At 36.5% G+C, this 19,086-nt stretch overlaps 1 protein-coding gene and 1 pseudogene across 1 annotated transcript; both read left to right on the plus strand.

Moving 5' to 3' along the window:
- LOC136836670 (tubulin beta-1 chain-like) overlaps positions 1-6,924 on the plus strand; it is a 47,975-nt pseudogene extending 41,051 nt beyond the window's left edge.
- A 745-nt stretch (positions 6,925-7,669) lies between these two features.
- Positions 7,670-10,674, plus strand: LOC136836116 (tubulin beta chain-like). The gene is made up of 2 exons (XM_067100108.1): positions 7,670-7,909; positions 10,306-10,674. The coding sequence occupies exons 1-2, from the start codon at positions 7,670-7,672 to the stop codon at positions 10,672-10,674; spliced, it is 609 nt and encodes a 202-aa protein (XP_066956209.1).
- The last annotated feature ends 8,412 nt before the right edge of the window (positions 10,675-19,086 follow it).

The raw sequence follows: 19,086 nt of genomic DNA on the forward strand, positions 1-19,086 counted from the left end.
TAGGTGGCATTGGTGGGGTGGGTAGAGCTCACGGCTAGCAAGCTGTTGGCCCAGCGTTCGACTCTCCGACCGGCCAATGAAGAATTAGAGGAATTTATTTCTGGTGATAGAAATTCATTTTCGTCGTAATGTGGTTCGGATTCACAATAAGCTGTAGGTCCCATTGTTAGTAACCAGTTGGTTCTTAGCCACGTAAAATAAATCTAATCCTTCGGGCCAGCCCCCCTAGGAGGGCTGTTAATCAGCTCAGTGGTCTGGTTAAACTAAGATATACTTAATTTGTAGGTGGCTGGTCAGTCTCCTCGACAGGCGAGTTTTAAGCATTCTAAAAAATGAAGTTTGGTGAAGTTCACAGTCCTCACTTGGGCAGTTAGGTTCATATATTAAGTTGCTTTTTTTGGAGCTCAGCTACCAAGGCGGTGACGCTGTTTTTAAAAATGATACGAGACTTTTATTTTTCTGATCAATAACATATGCAAGTATTTATACCTCTTGTACTATCATCAGGATGGATAATGTTATAGTCTTTTATAACATGCTTATTCTCTTTGTAGGCCATTGTTATTATTGGCTGCAACAGTACAGTCACCCTGCCATTTTTTCCCCTCACTGTTCTCCTGGTTGCTGTACCACCAGCCTGTAATTTTCCTGGTGGCCTTCTTGACAGTGTTGGTGCCACAGTGGTTCAGAAGAACGTAAAGAAAGGGAAGCTTGTCATTGTGATTCCTCTCTGTTGTGAGGTGCAGATCAAGCTTAGCTTCAAAGGCACCCTTAAAGCACAGTAGGGATCTTCATTGGTGATCACAGGGAGCATTTTGACATATTGGTACATCATCCTCCTGGGGCAACTGAAGTGGACTCCTTCATGCTGATACCAGGAGGGTTCTTCAGAGTCTCCTGTAGGATGTTGACATTCACAAAAATTAAGCTGCAAATATTGCTTAATGTCCGATTCACTATACATCAAGAATAACTCACACCCAGGGGAAATTATAATTGATAAGTACGTCGTCACTGGCAAAATTCAAACTGTTGACTGGTTGCGTAACAACAACAACAAACGGTGACTCTGACCACCCATCTAGCAAGTCGATATTGTTTCTGCTGTACATATTCCTGTCAAATTCATGGTTTTCACTTAGCGTCGATATAAACTTACCATCATGAGTGGTAAGTTTATAACACTTGGCTAGTTATGAATTTTTGTCACTTGGGCCATACAAGCATACATTTTTCACTTTCACAAATATCGTTTAATATTCAATTAACTATGCATCAGGAATAACTTACACCCAAGGATATTATAAATGATAAGTGCTCTGTCACTAGCAGGATTCGAACCGTTGCATCATTTAGAAATAACGATAGATGTCCAGCCGCTGATATCAACTTTTACCTTTCTTAATAGTTGGATGGTCAAAGTCGCTATTTATTGTTGGTTAACAAAGCAATAGTTCTTCCCTTGCAGGTGACGATGCACTTATCAATTATAATTTCCTTTGGGTGTGAGTTATTCCAGAGGTATACTGAAATGGATAATAAACGATATTTGTGGCTTAATATCTTCAATAGTAAAAAGACACGCGTGCATAAGTGACTAAAATTCATAATTTGCCAAGTATTACAAACTTACCAATCAGCTGTCATGGTGATGGTTTGATATCGATTATAAGTACAAAACTTGAATTTAACAAGCACATGTACAGCAGAGCTGATATAAACTAATACTTCTCTTGATGGATGGGTGGGCAAAGTCACTGTTTAACGTTGTTTCTAAACAAGGCAATGGCCTCGAATCCTGCCAGTGACAAAGAGCTTATCAATTATAATTTCCTTTTGGTGTAAGTTGTTCCTAAGGTATAGTGAATATATATATATATATACACATATATACATATGTATATGCATATATATACATAATATATATATATATATATATATATATATATATATATATATATATATATATATATCATATATAGTCCATATATATTTGTATATACATGAGAGTAAATTTCAGTATATGAATGAAGCCAGAAAGTTAACATCTTGGTTTCTTTACAGCTTTCTAGAGATGAGGTTGCTTACACCATTCTGTTACCTGTTTAAAGTTGGAGTGACTGATGGGCGGCAGTCCATGTTCTAAGCAGTACAACACTATACATACATACACACACACACACACACACACACACACATATATATATATATATATATACATGTATATATATACTGTATATATCACCACAGGGAAAAATTAAAAAGGGCTATTCATCCTGACCGGTCTCGGTTTTATTGCTAAGTCATCTTCAGTCTTTTGAAGATGGCTTAACAATAAAGCCAACATCTGTAAGGAATTACAACCCTTTTCCATTTTAGCTTATGGTGTTAAATTTATATAAATCATGTGTCAAAGTGATTATAATCATCTACATATACTGTATATGTATATTTATGTACATAATACTGTATATGTATATTTATGTACATAATATATATATGTATATATATATATATATATATATATATATATATATATATATATATATATATATATATATATATACATTATATATATACACACTTGTTTGTTGGTAAATGATTGTATGTGTATATTTGTGTACATATCTGGAAAATATATGTGTTTAAATGTGTATTAGTATATTCGTGTATGTGATATTTATTTGTATATATATACACACATATATGTGTATATATACACACATACATATATATATACATATGTACATATACAGTATATACACTATATATACATACAAGTGTGTTTGTGTTATGCATGTAAGTGCATGAAGTCAAATATTTGCATATATATTTGAACATTTGGAAAATATAAATGATATAAACAACTTGCCATTTTTCGTATAACGTGGAGAAAAAATATTCTAGAAGAGGAAAGGCATATTTTCAAGGATATGTATCTCAGTAATAAAATTAATTTGATGAAGAAATCCATCATCCTTTACTGATATACACCTGATAACTTTAAATAACCATATCCATATGCAAGCATAAATCGTACTTAGAAGAATTTTGCTTTTCTTTAGACAACGACTGCAAAAGTAAAGAGAGACTCATTCTGGATCAAGCCTAAAATAAAGCATCTTTCACAAACATGAAGCAAATGAAATTATGAAGAGGAAATATCGAAAAATGAAATCATACGAATATTTATCATAAGGTGCATACAACTTCAATTATTGATGACTCAGGGCTTTTGAGAAAGAGAAATCTATGGGATTACAAAGCCAGAAAAAGTCATTGAGGGCTCCTTTTTCGACAGTAATGCGAAGACGACCTATCGACATAAAGTCGAATGCCAAGTTCATTTTCACATGAAAGCTGCTGCTGTCACTCATCCACTGGCGTGGCATCGTGGACCGAGTGAGCAAATCGGGCTGCCGGCAGATTTGGCCACACGTGGTTTTAAAAACGCTCTTTTATTATCTGTGAATGCTGACTACTGTGGTTGTTTATCTGGACGAACAAGCACTGAATGGTGTAGTACATTCGGGAAAGAGCATGTCTCACGGGGTTAAAATTCAGAAGTCAAGAAGGTTCTTGTGAACTGAGGTGATAACAACCGGGTACTCAACTTCCTAGTAACATAATTCTTAATCCAATGGATTTCAGCTATACAGTTATTCATTAAACTGAATATCAGGAGAGCAAGATAAAAGTGAAGCTGCATGCAAGATCAGTAATCTTACTGTCTTTCCTGCTTAACAAGGGATTGTGTGTGATCAAACCACGTTTGAAATGAAAAGCGAGTTTTGTCAAGAGAGGAAATACATCCCCTCCCTTCCGCAAAAGACATATCAAAGTTGAGGGTTGCTGATATGTTTGTAACACTGGAATGAGAACAACAACCACAACGCATCCAAGGGAAACAAATCGAGGTAAAAACACGGAAATCGCCATGTCCCGCGTCAGGGGCGCATGAACAAAAACTGAAGTAACAGATACCTGGCGATTCCAGTCATCATTTGTCATAACTTCAAGCATAGATGACCAAGAATATGGGGTGTACACTCACGATGGACTACAATCCTTGCAGGCAGTGTGATTATACTAATCAGGCAATGGACATCGGAGAAAACTGAACTTAGTTATCATAGGCAGTTGACCACCTTGTGGTGGTGCACACTGTAGAAGCTGCAACCCACAGTATGATTTAAACTCCCGAACGAAAAAAGCTTCCCTATATAAAACATAACGAGAGGTCGCAAATTAAATGTGCTACAGTGTTATCCATGATAGAATGATGTCATCTTTGAAAGCACTTCACAACTTTAAGCCATTTAATTGTAAATTTGTGATGTTATTTATAGATACTGTATGATGAAATCGCACTGTATTTCAGCATCTCTAGATGGTAGAGTTAAAAACAGTCTCTCTTTATGCACGAAGCTAACCGTTTGTTCTGAGGGATAATGATCAGACACAAAATCAGGTTTTTTCCTGCCTTTTTTCGCGTGACTTGCATATTTAAAAAGATTAAGATCTCCAGCTGGTCAACAACTGTTCAAACAAGGCCTCAATTTCAGAAATTGTATTTTTAGATACAGAAGTAATCAAAGCCATATCTACCCAAGCCGACATCAAACCCCCCCCCAAAAAAAAAAACACTCAAGAAAGGAGGGGAAAAAGGAAAGAGTATAATTAATCCTGAAGGAAATAATAGGCGGCCTAATATGTCTACCTACTGAAAGGCTGTAGGTTTAATAGACTTGGGAAAGTTTAGAAATTTGTCTGGATGTTGAAGTGTTGAGGAAAGGCAGTCTTGATACTTTAAAATGGAAAAATAATACACTTATTTTTTGTCCTTTGTCATTTTCACTAGCATTTTAAGCACGCTTCTTCTCTCTTGGATCTGCTCTTCTTCCTTTTCACATTTGAGCACTCTACTAAGGTGAAGTCTGCTTGGAAGTTAAAGGCCTTTTTTAAATTGTGATGAATGCTTAATACATTAATGATGACGTTGATACCACTGCTACCTTCAGAAAAATGACCTCCTCTAGAAGCGCTGCTCATCTCTTCCAGGTCACAGGCCTACAGTGCAGCAACCGTTCCAGAGCTGACTCAGCAGCTTTTTGATCCCAGGAACATGATGGCTGCTTGTGACCCTCGTCATGGACGATACCTGACTGTGGCCACAGTGTTCCGAGGTCGCATGTCCATGAAGGAAGTAGATGAACAGATGCTTAAAGTTCAGAACAAGAACTCCTCATACTTCGTCGAGTGGATTCCAAACAATGTGAAGACTGCGGTGTGTGATATTCCACCCAGAGGGATGAAGATGGCTGCCACGTTTATAGGAAATTCGACTGCCATTCAAGATCTATTCAAGGTTTGTTGTTTGGTGTCTCTAGCAAGGTTGTAAAGAAGTCTGTTATTGGGGAATGTTTATCAGTCAACTGTCAGTCTACAGGACAGGGAATAATGTCTGTGGCATGTTAGTGATCATAACATACCCTGCTCACTACACCTGAAGGGGTTTAAGAATTTTGTTTTTGTTTTTATGTTTAGACTATGAATTAAATCAAAAGCTATGAGGTTGGGAAGAGGGGACGCTGGCTCTGAGGAGTCCTCCGCAGGGAAAACTAGAAAAAAAAATGATGCTTCCAAAAATGAAATCCAACATTTCATAACTTTATTCAAAAGGGTTTTACCTCACTTAGAATAGCTTTCAAGTTGTTCAAAATACCAATCTAATAAAGGTCACAACAAATTCATAGGCTACTAGTTACTAAACTTGCCAGGTCCCTTCAGATGGCCTACATTGAACATGAATTTTCTGACTGCCTTAACATTTATCAGTTTGGTAACAATTTTCAATTTGCACGAATTATTAGTCTACACATTTTCTTTTAGGTCAGGCAGTGGGGTTAACCTGTTCTTAGAGTAAATCCCTAATGATTACAGAGTTTCCATTAACATTAAATAGTCTTGAGCAATCAAGAAATAATAGTTTCTTTGACAGGCACGAGAACACCTGATGTGTGTTAAGAAAGTAAACCGACTCTTAACTGAGTTTTTCCCATTGCTTTTAATAGGGCTGTCAATGATATAGTTTTATGCGATTAAACTGTGCTATCAATTAATCAATAAATTGATTTATCTTTTTATTTATTCTTTTCACAGCGAATATCACAGCAATTCACTGCTATGTTCCGGCGAAAAGCCATTCCTTCACTGGTACACAGGAGAAGGAATGGACGAAATGGAATTCACTGAGGCAGAGTCCAACATGAATGATCTCATATCTGAGTACCAAGAGTACCAGGAAGCCAAGGCAGATGAAGACCAGTTCACAGACGAAGACCCTGACAACCACGAATATGATGCTCAGAGTGTTGGAGGCCATTCTCAAGGTCAGGACAACAGAGCCCCAAGTGTTGGAGGGGGCAGTGTTCGAGGTGACACAGCAGCTGATGATGGTGATGACCAAGATGAAGACGAGGAAAGAGGGGACACTGCTGATGGGGACGATGATGGTGGTGGTGCCGGAGAAAAGGATGGAGCAGAAGAAGAGGAATATGCAGAAGGAGAAATCACGGAGACATTTTAAGACCAAGTTTTCAGTGACTTTAGGTTTTCACCTACATTTGTTTATCATTCTATAATCAAAAACCTACTAAGAAATTTTAGCTTCTTGCGAACCATCTGAATGCTGTTACAGAAGTCTCTTTTGCTGAAGCCTTCCTAGAGACGGTACTGAGTAATAACGACAACCTTCTTACTAGCTTTTCTGAATATTTGCTTTTATTGTCCTCCATCTGGTGTGATAGCGTGTGAATGTGTGTAATATGTTCCTTAACTGTAGCTAGATATCGTAATTTACACATTTTAAATTATAATTTGATACTTCTAGGGTTTAGTGTTGTCAATAAAACAGTGAGCTTAAATTATGCGATTTAATTCTCCTAAAATATATATTTTCAAAAGATAATCTAACAAACTGAAAGGTGCAAAACTCATCTCTATAAATCAATCAACAATCCACACCATTTCAAATCAGTGAATTTTGCCTGTATCTAACATTACTGAGCATAAATTCAATGCCAATTTCGTATGCTCTACAATGTTATACCTCTGACCACGTAGAGTGACCTTTAAGCAAGACTGCCTACTCATATTTACAAAATATGAACAGACAAGTAAATATTATGCAGCATCAAACATCAACCACTCCTTACTTTTGATGACCTGGGTCCAAACACAACTACTCTTCAGGCATACTTATCAACTAGTTAAATAAGCCATCATAAAATTTAATTTATCTCAATAATTTCTTTGTAAAATCTATTACTCAATCCCACAAGAAATATGTGAAGTATCATCCAGGCCACATATCTTTGTAATTTCTTGGATGAAAAGCTGATCATTAAGCAACTTGGCTAGTATCTACAAAACTATTTGACCACTCCTGGGAAAAAACTAGTGTGTGCTAATCATGTAACAGCCCTCAAAATCTTAAGGTAAGGTAAAAGCCTCTCAAAAACTCCCTAATCCTTTACCTGGAACTATAGTGTTTCAAAGTCCAACTTTCCCCTTTCTACAGACACTTCTAATATTTTCCAGGTCACAGGCCTACCGAGCAACAACTGTTCCAGAGCTGACTCAGCAGCTCTTTGATCCAAAGAATATGATGGCTGCTTGTGACCCACGTCATGGACGATACCTGACTGTGGCCACAGTGTTCCGAGGTCGCATGTCCATGAGGGAAATTGATGAAGAGATGTTTAAGGTTCAAAACAAGAACTCCTCATACTTCGTCGAGTGGATTCCAAACAATGTGAAGACAGCAGTGTGTGATATTCCACCCAGAGGGATGAAGATGGCAGCTACATTCATAGGAAATTCTACTGCTATACAAGATCTATTCAAGGTTTGTGGTTTGGTATCACACATGACATACTTCTTCAAAAGATATGTAATCACTGTCAGTGTATAACATCCAGAGTAGTTATCGGGATAGGCAAATGGTGATTATGTCATTTCCGCTTGACTAAGCTTCTGATAACGGATTATTAATGTATTATTAAAAGGATTAATAATTTCCTAAGGGTAACATTTTGCTTGTTTAGCATCTTTTTAGTACGTTTGTTTATGGTGTGGAATTTCTTCACATAGACCTTTTTGTGCAACCATTTGACATAAGATGGCCTAATGCCTTGTTTAAAAGGCCTTCATCTCATTAGAAAGTTTCCACAAAGTTTCCAGTGGCCTTTCTGATCAACTTTGTAACACAGTATAGTCTTATTTCTCAAGTTTTCAAAAGGAAACTACACTACATTAAAGTAATGCTTAATCTTTAAGACCCAATTATTGTCTCTTGCCAGGTAGTATTCAAATGTTCTTTACATAAACAAGCCTGGTAAGCCTGGACACCAGGAAATATTTAACTTCCTAAATCATACATAAGTGAGCTACTCAATCCAAATTGTTATCTATAAGACGTTAAGTAAGTGACCAACTCGGTTATTATACTGAGCTCCTAAATAACACTCACTTAGTGGCTCTCAGGTCTCATAGTATGCACTACTTCTTACACTCTGTCTCGAAATTCTCACAAAATTTTCAGTAATCCATGGTATGGTATGTTTAAAAGGCAGGGGTGTTAACTCATTCAATCTGCCTCTTTAATCTAGGCTTTGGGGTGATTAGATGGGGGAATTCCTTTCTGCCCTTGTAACCAAGTAGCCAGTACCCTATTTTCCTCCTATCAGACCTCATTTGGTCGATGTAACAGGCCCCATTTATTCATCAGTTATAGTTTACAGTTTTCTTGAATATTTTGTTCTTCCATGTCATAACTGTTCTAGAATGTCTGTCGTCAGCATTTGTTCTGAAGTGTCTTGGAGTTTGTACATCTCTTATAGTTCTTAGGGCAACCTGTTGAATAGCCTTGGTGTTGAGTCTTCGAAGGTTCTTTTTCTAATGCCTTACTGCATCCTGCCTCCTTTTATATTTGTTTTCTGCAGTTTATTTATGTACTTATCAATCAATTGTTTTATATGTTCTTCTATTTCAAAAATTTTCTCCTGTTATATGTGGACCATGACAAAGTATACACCCTGTTTTACTGGTATCTTAACCCTTTAACCCGTGCAGACAAGTTCTCCAGTATTTTTGTCCCGCTTGTGGCCAGATTTTTGGCATTTAAACTTATTGCCACTTATACCCTTTTATCTTCAGGGAGCACTTTATGATCTATTTCATCTCTGGTTTTAGCTTTTAGTGAAGCAATCTTTTTGAAGTAATTTTTCCCTTTTACTAGATCCTTTAGCCATGAGTTCTTGTCTTTTATATATTCTAAGATTTTGCTCCTTCATCTTCTGGGACATTTGCTGTCTGGATCTATAGGGTCTTTTTTCTTTTTTCATCAACTTTAATGCCTGTCTTCAATTTTCTAAGCCCTTATTTTTTCAGCTTGCAACTTAGTGCTGGCAAACACTACTTCATTACTGTATGTCCCTCTTTAGCTTGTTTTGTACATTCTGTTGGAACTTCACGAATTGCTGATAAAATGCTTATCTTCTGTCCATTAGCTTTCATTTCTGGTTCTGTAGATTTTATAACTGATAATTTCTTCTATTCTGGTTTTAATTTGTCTGTAAGTCTGGTCCCTCCGATTTTGGAACGGTATTTTTCATTTGCTTACTCATGGCGTTCATTCGTCTCAATAAGATCTCAAAATAGTTATCCTCTATCTTGGTGGTCTTAATCATCCCATTCAATCTCGACAGATTTTTCTGCAGCATTAACATGATACTCCCTTCACACTACTCACAGCTAAAGATACCGCTGCCGGTTGAAATACTATTGCTGCTGTTTAGCCCCAACACATTTAATCCAATTTCCATCTTCTGATGTGCTATAACCACACCAAAGCTCAGTTTTCTTCGTCTGTACTTCCTATTGGTCAATTGGCATTATCCTCACTACAACAAATCGCCATTATCATTCTGCTTTTCATATTGTTTTCACTCTGGTTTTTTCTGCTTTGCCAGTGAACTTCGTTTATTTTCCTTTTTTAAATTTTCAGTTATCTATGCATGTCTGCGTATGGCAGATCTACTATTCACTTGGACATGAGTAATTAAGAAACATAGAATGCAGAATGCAGTGCCAGTCCTGTACTGACCTGATGTATGTACAAATAATGGAACCTTAAGTGAAGTTCGTTTTCATCAAGTTTTCTTACAATATACACATCAAAAATACTTTAGTGACCAATTCTTGTGCTTCTGATTAATTTGTTTATTTACTCTCTCCTCACAGCGCATCTCTGAGCAATTCACTGCCATGTTCCGGCGGAAGGCCTTCCTCCACTGGTATATGGCTGAGGGCATAGACGAGATGGAGTTCACTGAGGCCGAGTCCAACATGAACGACCTCGTCAGTGAGTACCAGGGATATCAGGAAGCCACAGTTGATGAAGAAATGTTAACAGGCCACGATGATTACAGCGAAGAAGGGAGCTATGAAGGGATGCCACAAACCTATGAGGAAACAGCAGGTGATGACGATGTAGACCAAGATGAGGAAAGAGAGGCCACCGCTGACGAAGATGATGGCGAAGCTGATGATGTTCAAGACAATGATGACGGTGATGACGGAGGCAATGACAGAGGGCAGGTGGAAGAATAGCAGAGGGGGAGATCGTGGGGATGGTTTGACTTATTAAGTTTACAGAGACTTTGGGTTTTCACTTCAAGTTTGTATATCAAAATAGTCATATACTAATTAGATGAAATCTTTAACTTATTAGCCCTTTCTGACTGAAGGTCTTTTGAGATCTTTTGATGGAGCATGAAATCAAGTATAATGACTATTAATTTTATAGTGACTATTAATTTTTCAACTACTACTACTACTACCATTACTGTCATTCCACCTGTTTAATTACATGCATTGTCTTCACTGAATCCCTTCATATTCTATATATTATTCACATGATTATGATTTACTTCGCTTTCTGAGTGTCGTGTGAACAATAAAACAATTTATTGGAATCAAGTGATTTAATTGGCCTCAAACAAGCCATTACTTTTCCTGAAGATGAGCTTGCAGGTGAAAATCAGCATTTAGCAAGATTTTAGAAGAATCTCATGTCCTCTGATGTTACACACACTCATTTCATGGGGTTATCTATCAACCCTAATGGAAAGGGCAGACACCAAAACAGTCTCTTATCCTTAATAATTTTTATTACATGAGAATTCACAACCAATATCAGAAACTTCGCCTGAACACTAAAGGAGAAGGACCCTACTCATAAAGCCATTTGGTTGTATCTTCTAACGTGAAAGGGTATTCTTTCATTGCAGTATCTTAAAATATGCCAAGAATGGGTGTCAGGTCTACATGCAAAAATAAAAAGGCAGAAAAGTGGATTCATACAAAATCAAACTTAGTAAAAAAGCTACAAAATATCCCATGAAGAAGAACAAATGGTATTCAAAAGAAAAATTGCAAAAGGAGATGCTCCTTGTGACCTTACAAAAGTAGGGTCATATTAATAGCACCAGGACTGCCTGGGAGAAATCACAGATAATTATGTTATGTAAAAATGTTAATGATCAGTAGAGAACTCTGACTCCTTAAAACAGTCTATATGGGCTGCTCTGCCACAACTGTCCAAGCACATGTGCAACATTACAGAAACTAACATGACATCTACCAGCACTTCACAGAGAAACAAGTTACACCTGAAATTAAATAACTTGCTTAGGAACAGTAAGCAGGCCAAGCTCCATTATCCTCTGAAGAGGCTTCCTTATTTTCTATAGGGAAAGTCGCAATCAAGGAACTGGTAAATAGCAGTACAACAGAGGTCAAGACCAAGAACGTAGCGAAAATATTTATAACAATAACAATATATATATATATATATATATATATATATATATATATATATATATATATATATATATATTTACTAACAGGACCTCACTGAAACTGGATGGTATCTAGCGGAGAGATATTTATTCAAGAAAAGTTACTACTGTACAAGCTTTCCAGGCCTAACAGTCCTCATTGTCAAGTATCAGTAGAATGACCGGGCACGCAGTCCAGCTGTATTTGTGTGTGGGAGTGGATTAAAGCTCTTGTTTTTCCAGTTCCATACACTGGCTTCCTTAATCCTTTGATTAACCTCATTCTCTTGAGTGGCCCTGCCCTCGTGACCTTGGTCTTTCTCTGTCTGTAATGTCCCTTTGGTCTCTTGTGTTTTTGCGTTCTTTTCTATTTTAGAGTATACAATTTTTCTTCATAGGCTATCTTTAAATCTGTTCCCAGTATTGCCTGCCATTATATTGTTTGCGCATGTTTTGAAGACATGCTCTGCAATCAGTCTAGCCATTGTGTTAGTGTTCCTGTACAAAAAATTCATATTCTCCCAGTCTATTTTGTGGCCTTTTTCCCAACAGTGTTTGGCAACTGCTGATGTCTGATTATAGTGCCTTATGTTTTGTATATGTTCTTTTCTCGTTCTTTGCAAGATTTGCCGCTTTGGCAGAAGTAAAGCTCTTCAAAATCTAGACACGCTGCCATATATAACCAACGCCCCCCCCCCTACCAACTTTTTGTTTTTAACTATATTATTCCTGATGGTGTTTTTGTAATTGCCTATCAGTTTGAAATTATCTAGCTTTCTGTTAATGGGTGTTATAGTGCTGTTGTCCGGGATTGTAATTATTTCCTTCCCTTTCAAATGTTCCTTTTCTATTCCTTCCCTCTCCCCAAAATAATTTTTTCTTGCCTTAATGTGTGCCCGTTCCCACCAATACTTACGGTATCCTAATCTTCTTCCTGAATTTTTGTTAAAGGGTCCCGTACTTTTTTATTAAAATTGCATTTTACCGCCCTTACGTCCGGCTTTTTATTGCAAGCCTCATATGTGTTTTCATCATTTAACAATTTTCTAACTTATTTTCGTAATCAATGACATCCATTACTAGTAATGCCGCCCCCCCAACCTTTTGTCTGCCTTGCAAATTTTTATGTTCTTGTATCTGCCTAGTCTATAAAGGGCCTTACGCAACCTCCATGGAAACACGAATCTGTTCAGCCCCCCTACAGAAAGCAGCTTCATCCCCATCTTTGTTCTTATCTAATTCCCTTAAGCCTCTACACATTTCAACGAAATCGTGATTATCGTTACCCAGGCAAAAATTAAGACCGTATCCTAACACTAGTACCTCATCCCTACTTAAAAGTCTTTTAAAAATGTTCTTAACTAAATCAAAGTTCCCTTTTTTTTTTTTTTTTTACCCACCCCGACCTATCGAAAATGGCAACAAGTCTATTCTCATGTAGCTGTGAACTGCGGCGTGCACATACCTTAACATAACCTTCAATTCCTTTAAAAACGTTGTCTAAGCTGATGCCTCCGTATTTCTCCTTCAGTTCTCTTCTGATTTTTCTGTTATTCATCCTTATTTCTCCCAATTCGATCTTTTTCTTCCTTATGTTTTCCTTCAAGATCTCTTCTTATCAGCGATTTCGTGGCCATACAGTCTGCTACGAATTTCTAAAGGAACCGGATTCTGTTGTCTGTCACCGTTATCCTTCTTTACACTTTCTCATAAGTTCTTACTTCCTGCATGGCTCTCCCTCCATACGTTCTTTTAAATCTCCTGAACCAATCTATCTCGAGGTCAGATAAATTAACTTTATCACTTACACAATTGTTCTGTGCACTAATACAATTACTAACAGGACCTCGTTGAAACTGGACGGTATCTAGCAGAGATATTTATTCAAGAAAAGTTACTACAAGCTTTCCAAGGCTAACAGTCCTCATTGTCAAGTATCCGTAGAATGGCTGGACACATAGTCCAGCTATGTTTATGTGTGTGGGGGAGTGGATTAAAGCTCTTGTTTTTCCCATTTCCATATACTGGCTTCCCTGATCCTCTGATTACCCTCATTCTCTTGAGTGGCCCTGCCCTCGTGACCTTGGCCTTTCTTTGTCTGTAATGTCCCTTTGGTCTCTTGTGTTTTTTGTTCTTTTCTATTGTAAGGTATACAATTTTTCTTCATAGGCTATCTTCAAATCCGTTTCCAGTATTGCCTGCCATTACATTGTTTGCGCATGTTATGAAGGCATTCTCTGCAGTCAGTCTGGCCGTTTTGTTAGTTTTCTTGTACAAAATATTCATAATCTCCCAGTCTACTTTGTGGTTTTATCCCAACAGTGTTTGGCAACTGCTGACGTCTGATTATAGTGCCTTATATTTGTATAAGTTGTTTTCCTCATTCTTTGCAAGATTTGCCGATTTGGCCGAAGTAACCTTCTTCACAATCTAGACACGCTGCCATATATATCACCCACCTCTTTAATTTCTTCCCCCTCTACCAACTTTTAGTTTCTAACCATTTCATTCCTAATGGCGTTTTTGTAACTGTCTATTAATTTGAAATCAGAACACAGAGTAATATCAGGGGAAAGCCCATATATTAATGGTAGTCCAAAAATTCTTAATGAAGGGTGCCCGCTAAGACCGATCGACGAGATCACCGCAGAGGAGGCTGGAGAAATTTCTTTCAACATAATGGGAAAATGAGTGGTTTAGTAGGCTATTTGAAGGGCATTTAAAACACAACGAACCTTATAGATGAATTATCAACATTAACGTCATAGATTGTAAATTTGCGAGTTTACTTGTAACTTCTCTGTTTACCAACGTACCAGTCAAGAAGACGATGGAAGTAATAAAAAAGAATATGGAAGAAGGGGTTTATACATGTGACTTAGATCATAAAGTTTTGATAAAATTGTTGACAGCGGCCCTCAGCGTCAATGTGTTTAAGTGGGGCGAAAACCATTACATACAAGAAAATGGCATGGCTATGGGTTCGAGTCTTTCGCCGATCCTAGCTAACATTTTTATGGAATGGTTTGAAATGGAAGAGGTGGGTAAATTAAATAAAGTGAACTTAAACATCATTAAATGGGTAAGATACGTGGATGACATCCTGATTATTTATAAGGGAGAAAGGGAAGATCTGCACAAGTTCCTAGAAAACATAAATAAACTAAATGAACAAATCAAGTTCACAATAGAAGAAGAGGAAGGAGAAATTCCTTTCTTGGATGTACTGGTAAAGAGGCAAGGGAAAATTTGAAATTTAAGGTACACAGAAACAAGACACACACCAACTCATACATACGTATGTTCTCCAGTCAGAGGAAAGAAATTAAATGCGAGTAATGAAAAAACTATTTTTGGGGAGAGGGAAGGAATAGAAAAGGAACATTTGAAAGGGAAGAAAATAATTACAGTCCCGGACAACAACACTATTACACCCATCAATAGAAAGCTAGATATTTTTCAAACTGAAAGGCAGTTCTAAAAACACCATTAGGGATAAAATAGTTGGAAACAAACAGGTGGTAGAGGGGGAAGAGGTAAGAAGGGGAGTATAGGCAGCGTGTCTAGATTTTGAAGAGCTTTACTTCTGCCAAAGCGGCAAATCTTGCAAAGAACGAGAAAAGAACATGTACAAAACATAAGGCACTATAATCAGACATCAGCAGTTGCCAATCACTGTTGGGAAAAAGGCCACAAAATAGACTGGGAGAATATGAATTTTTTGTACAGGAACACTAACACAATGGCCAGACTGATTGCAGAGAATGCCTTCATAACATGCGCAAACAATGCAATGGCAGGCAATACTGGAAACGGATTTGAAGATAGCCTATGAAGAAAAATTGTATACTCTACAATAGAAAAGAAATGCAAAAACACAAGAGACCAAAGGGACATTACAGACAAAGAAAGGCCAAGGTCACGAGGGCAGGGCCACTCAAGAGAGTAAGGGTAATCAGAGGATTAAGGAAGCCAGTATATGGAATTGGAAAAACAAGAGCTTTAATCCACTCCCCCACACACATAAATATAGCTGGACTATTGTCCAGCCATTCCACGGATACTTGACAATAAGGACTGTTAGTCCTGGAAAGCTTGTAGTAACTTTTCTTGAATAAATATCTCCGCTAGATACCATCCAGTTTCAATGAGGTCTTGTTAGTAATTGTATTAATGCATAGAACAATTGTGTAAGTGATAAAGTTATATATATATATATGTGTGTGTGTGTGTGTGTGTGAGTGTATATTTCCGACTTACATCAGGATCCAACTACATCTCTCGAATAAAAGGCCAGGGTGGGGTGCAACCAATTGACCCACATAGGTCAAATGGTAGCGCCCTGGCCTTTTATATGAGTAACTGGGGTTCGATCCCGATGTCCAGTCGAAATTTTATTTTTGTGAAACGTGTGTCCATGTTTTTATTAGTTCCATATATATATATATATATATATATATATATATATATATATATATATATATATATATATATATATATATATATATATATATATTAGTATATATATATATATATATATATATATATATATATATATATATATATATATATATATATATATATAAAGTGTGCATGTTAGAAAAGTCTTTTGTTTGATGACTCGGTATAAAATTACTTATCAACAGTAAATTCAAAAGAAAAAAACTTAAAAAGTTGAGTAGGCTATCTCTGAACGAATGTCAACACAGAAAGGCCGCGTTCAATATAATCCCTTTCCCTGGTTTTCCGTATTATGCACGTGCCTACCGGGCATATCCTCTTGGTAACCAAAGTTATGACACATAATGCAGTTTGTTGGAGAATTTCTAAACATCTTATAACTGATAGCTGTGAGTGTTTAAACATTTTTGAGAAGACAGAAACTCATTCATTTGCTCTGCTCTGGCGTTCTATTATCATTAGCGAAGTCTATGTTCATTTTTGCATAAGAGTAGTTTGCAAAAATTATTATTGATAAAGATTTAGTGAAGTTTTAATTTGTAATTTCACTTAAAAGTATGTCGTACAATTTTCTCAGAAGTTTTACGTAATCTTCTTTTTTTGCCTTCATGATATTTCCAGACTGCCCGAGTCAGCCTGAATTAAGCAACTCCTGCCAAGTGGTATCACGGAGAGTGGGCTCGAATTAAAGTGAGCAACAAGGGTAACTGCATATAATATATATATGATATATGATATATACATATGTATGTATATAAGTATAATATATATATATATATATATATATATATATATATATATATATATATATATATATATATATATATATATATATATATATATATATATATATATATATATATATATATATATATATATATATATATATATATATATATATATATATATATATATATATATATATATATATATATATATAAATATATGTATGTATATATATATATATATATATATATATATATATATATATATATATATATATATATTATATATATATATATATATATATATATATATATATATATATATATATATATATATATATATATATATATATATAGTGGCTGTGGAAGACAGCAAAAACAGCTGAGCAGAGGAGCAAGACCCATCACAGAAGGCAGGATACCTACTTATATACTCTCCCGTCATCTCAAGAAGAACCCAGAGTTTTGGCAAGACAACAAAAGAGGAGGAACGTAAACAGAATCCCTGTGGAACACTTCCACAAGTTACATAGAAGCACATCATGAAGAGCAGAGTGAATGACTTTATATTTTATCTTTTAGTGTTTCAATCACACTATATTAATAAACTAAAATCGCCACTTCCTATCCACACACACACACATACACATGCCACACACACACTAGCTGACCAACCCGGTGCTGCCCGAGAAAACTCTGAAGGACTAAGAAAAATTTTCCTGCACCTCTTTGCACTGTCTCTTTTATCCAGGAATTACTGTGCTGGCTGTCCTTTTATCCAAATATTACTGTGCTGACTGTCCCATTTGTCCAGGTACTACTGTAGTAACTGTCCCATTTATCCAGAAATTACTGTACTAACTGTCCATTTTATCCAAACATTACTGTGCTGACTGTCTCATTTATCCAGACATTACTGTGCTGACTGTCCCATTTATCATGTTATTACCGTTGTGACTGTCCCTTTTATCCATGTATAACTGTGCTGACTGTCCCATTTATCCAGGTATTACTATACTGACTTTCCATTTTATCCAGGTATTACAATGGTGACTGCCTAAACCTTGATACAGAATTATTAACAGGAAAGAAAAGCATTTTCAATAATATATTTCTATGGTACTGAGTACATGAAATGAGGTATGACAAGCCCGTAGAATTTATTTACAAATGACATAAGGTGTGATAAACCTGTAGAGTTTATTTACCACAAGTTACAAAGGTAAGGGGGAGGGGGAAGGGGAAGGGAGTACGGGGTTGAAACCTACCCTATTGTCTAAATTGGGTCAAATGATGGCCGCATGCCAAATTTTGTCTAGAGTGGTCAAGCAATTACCACATAAGTTACAAAGGGAAGGAGGAAGGGCGATGGGGAAGGGGGTATGGGTATGAAACCTACCCTATCATCTAAGTTGGGTCAAATGATGGCCACGTGCCAAATTTTGTCTAGATCAGTCAAGCGATTACTACATAAGTTACAAAGGCAAGGAGGAAGGGGGATGGGGAAGGGGGTATGAGTATGAAACCTACCCTATTATCTAGGTTCGGTCAAATGATGGCCGTGTGTCAAATTTTGTCTTGATCGGCCAAGTGGTTTGGATTTCCATGGCACACAAACATACACATACAAACATTCACTTTTCTACATAAGAGAGATATATATATACATATATATATATATATATATATATATATATATATATATATATAATCACATTTCTTGACATAATATGGTGACCCTGCCTGGGCTAATTGGTGGAAGCCATCTGGTGTAATTTTGTTGTTGCCTTATAAGGTAAGTAGTGTAATAGTGGAAATGGTGAATCATCAAATTGGCCCACAAAATGGGAATGGAGGGAACAGAAGTGACAGATTTCATGAAGGAGCAACAAAATTTTGCCTGTGGAGAGTGATGAAGTAAGAGAAGAAGCAAGAGAGGGAGTCATAAAGTGAAGACAAAGCAGAAAGGCAATAGGAATGTGAACTTGAAGTAATAT

This window comes from Macrobrachium rosenbergii, chromosome 56 (assembly GCF_040412425.1).
Source record: "Macrobrachium rosenbergii isolate ZJJX-2024 chromosome 56, ASM4041242v1, whole genome shotgun sequence".
In the NCBI taxonomy this organism is placed as follows: Eukaryota; Metazoa; Arthropoda; class Malacostraca; order Decapoda; family Palaemonidae; genus Macrobrachium; species Macrobrachium rosenbergii.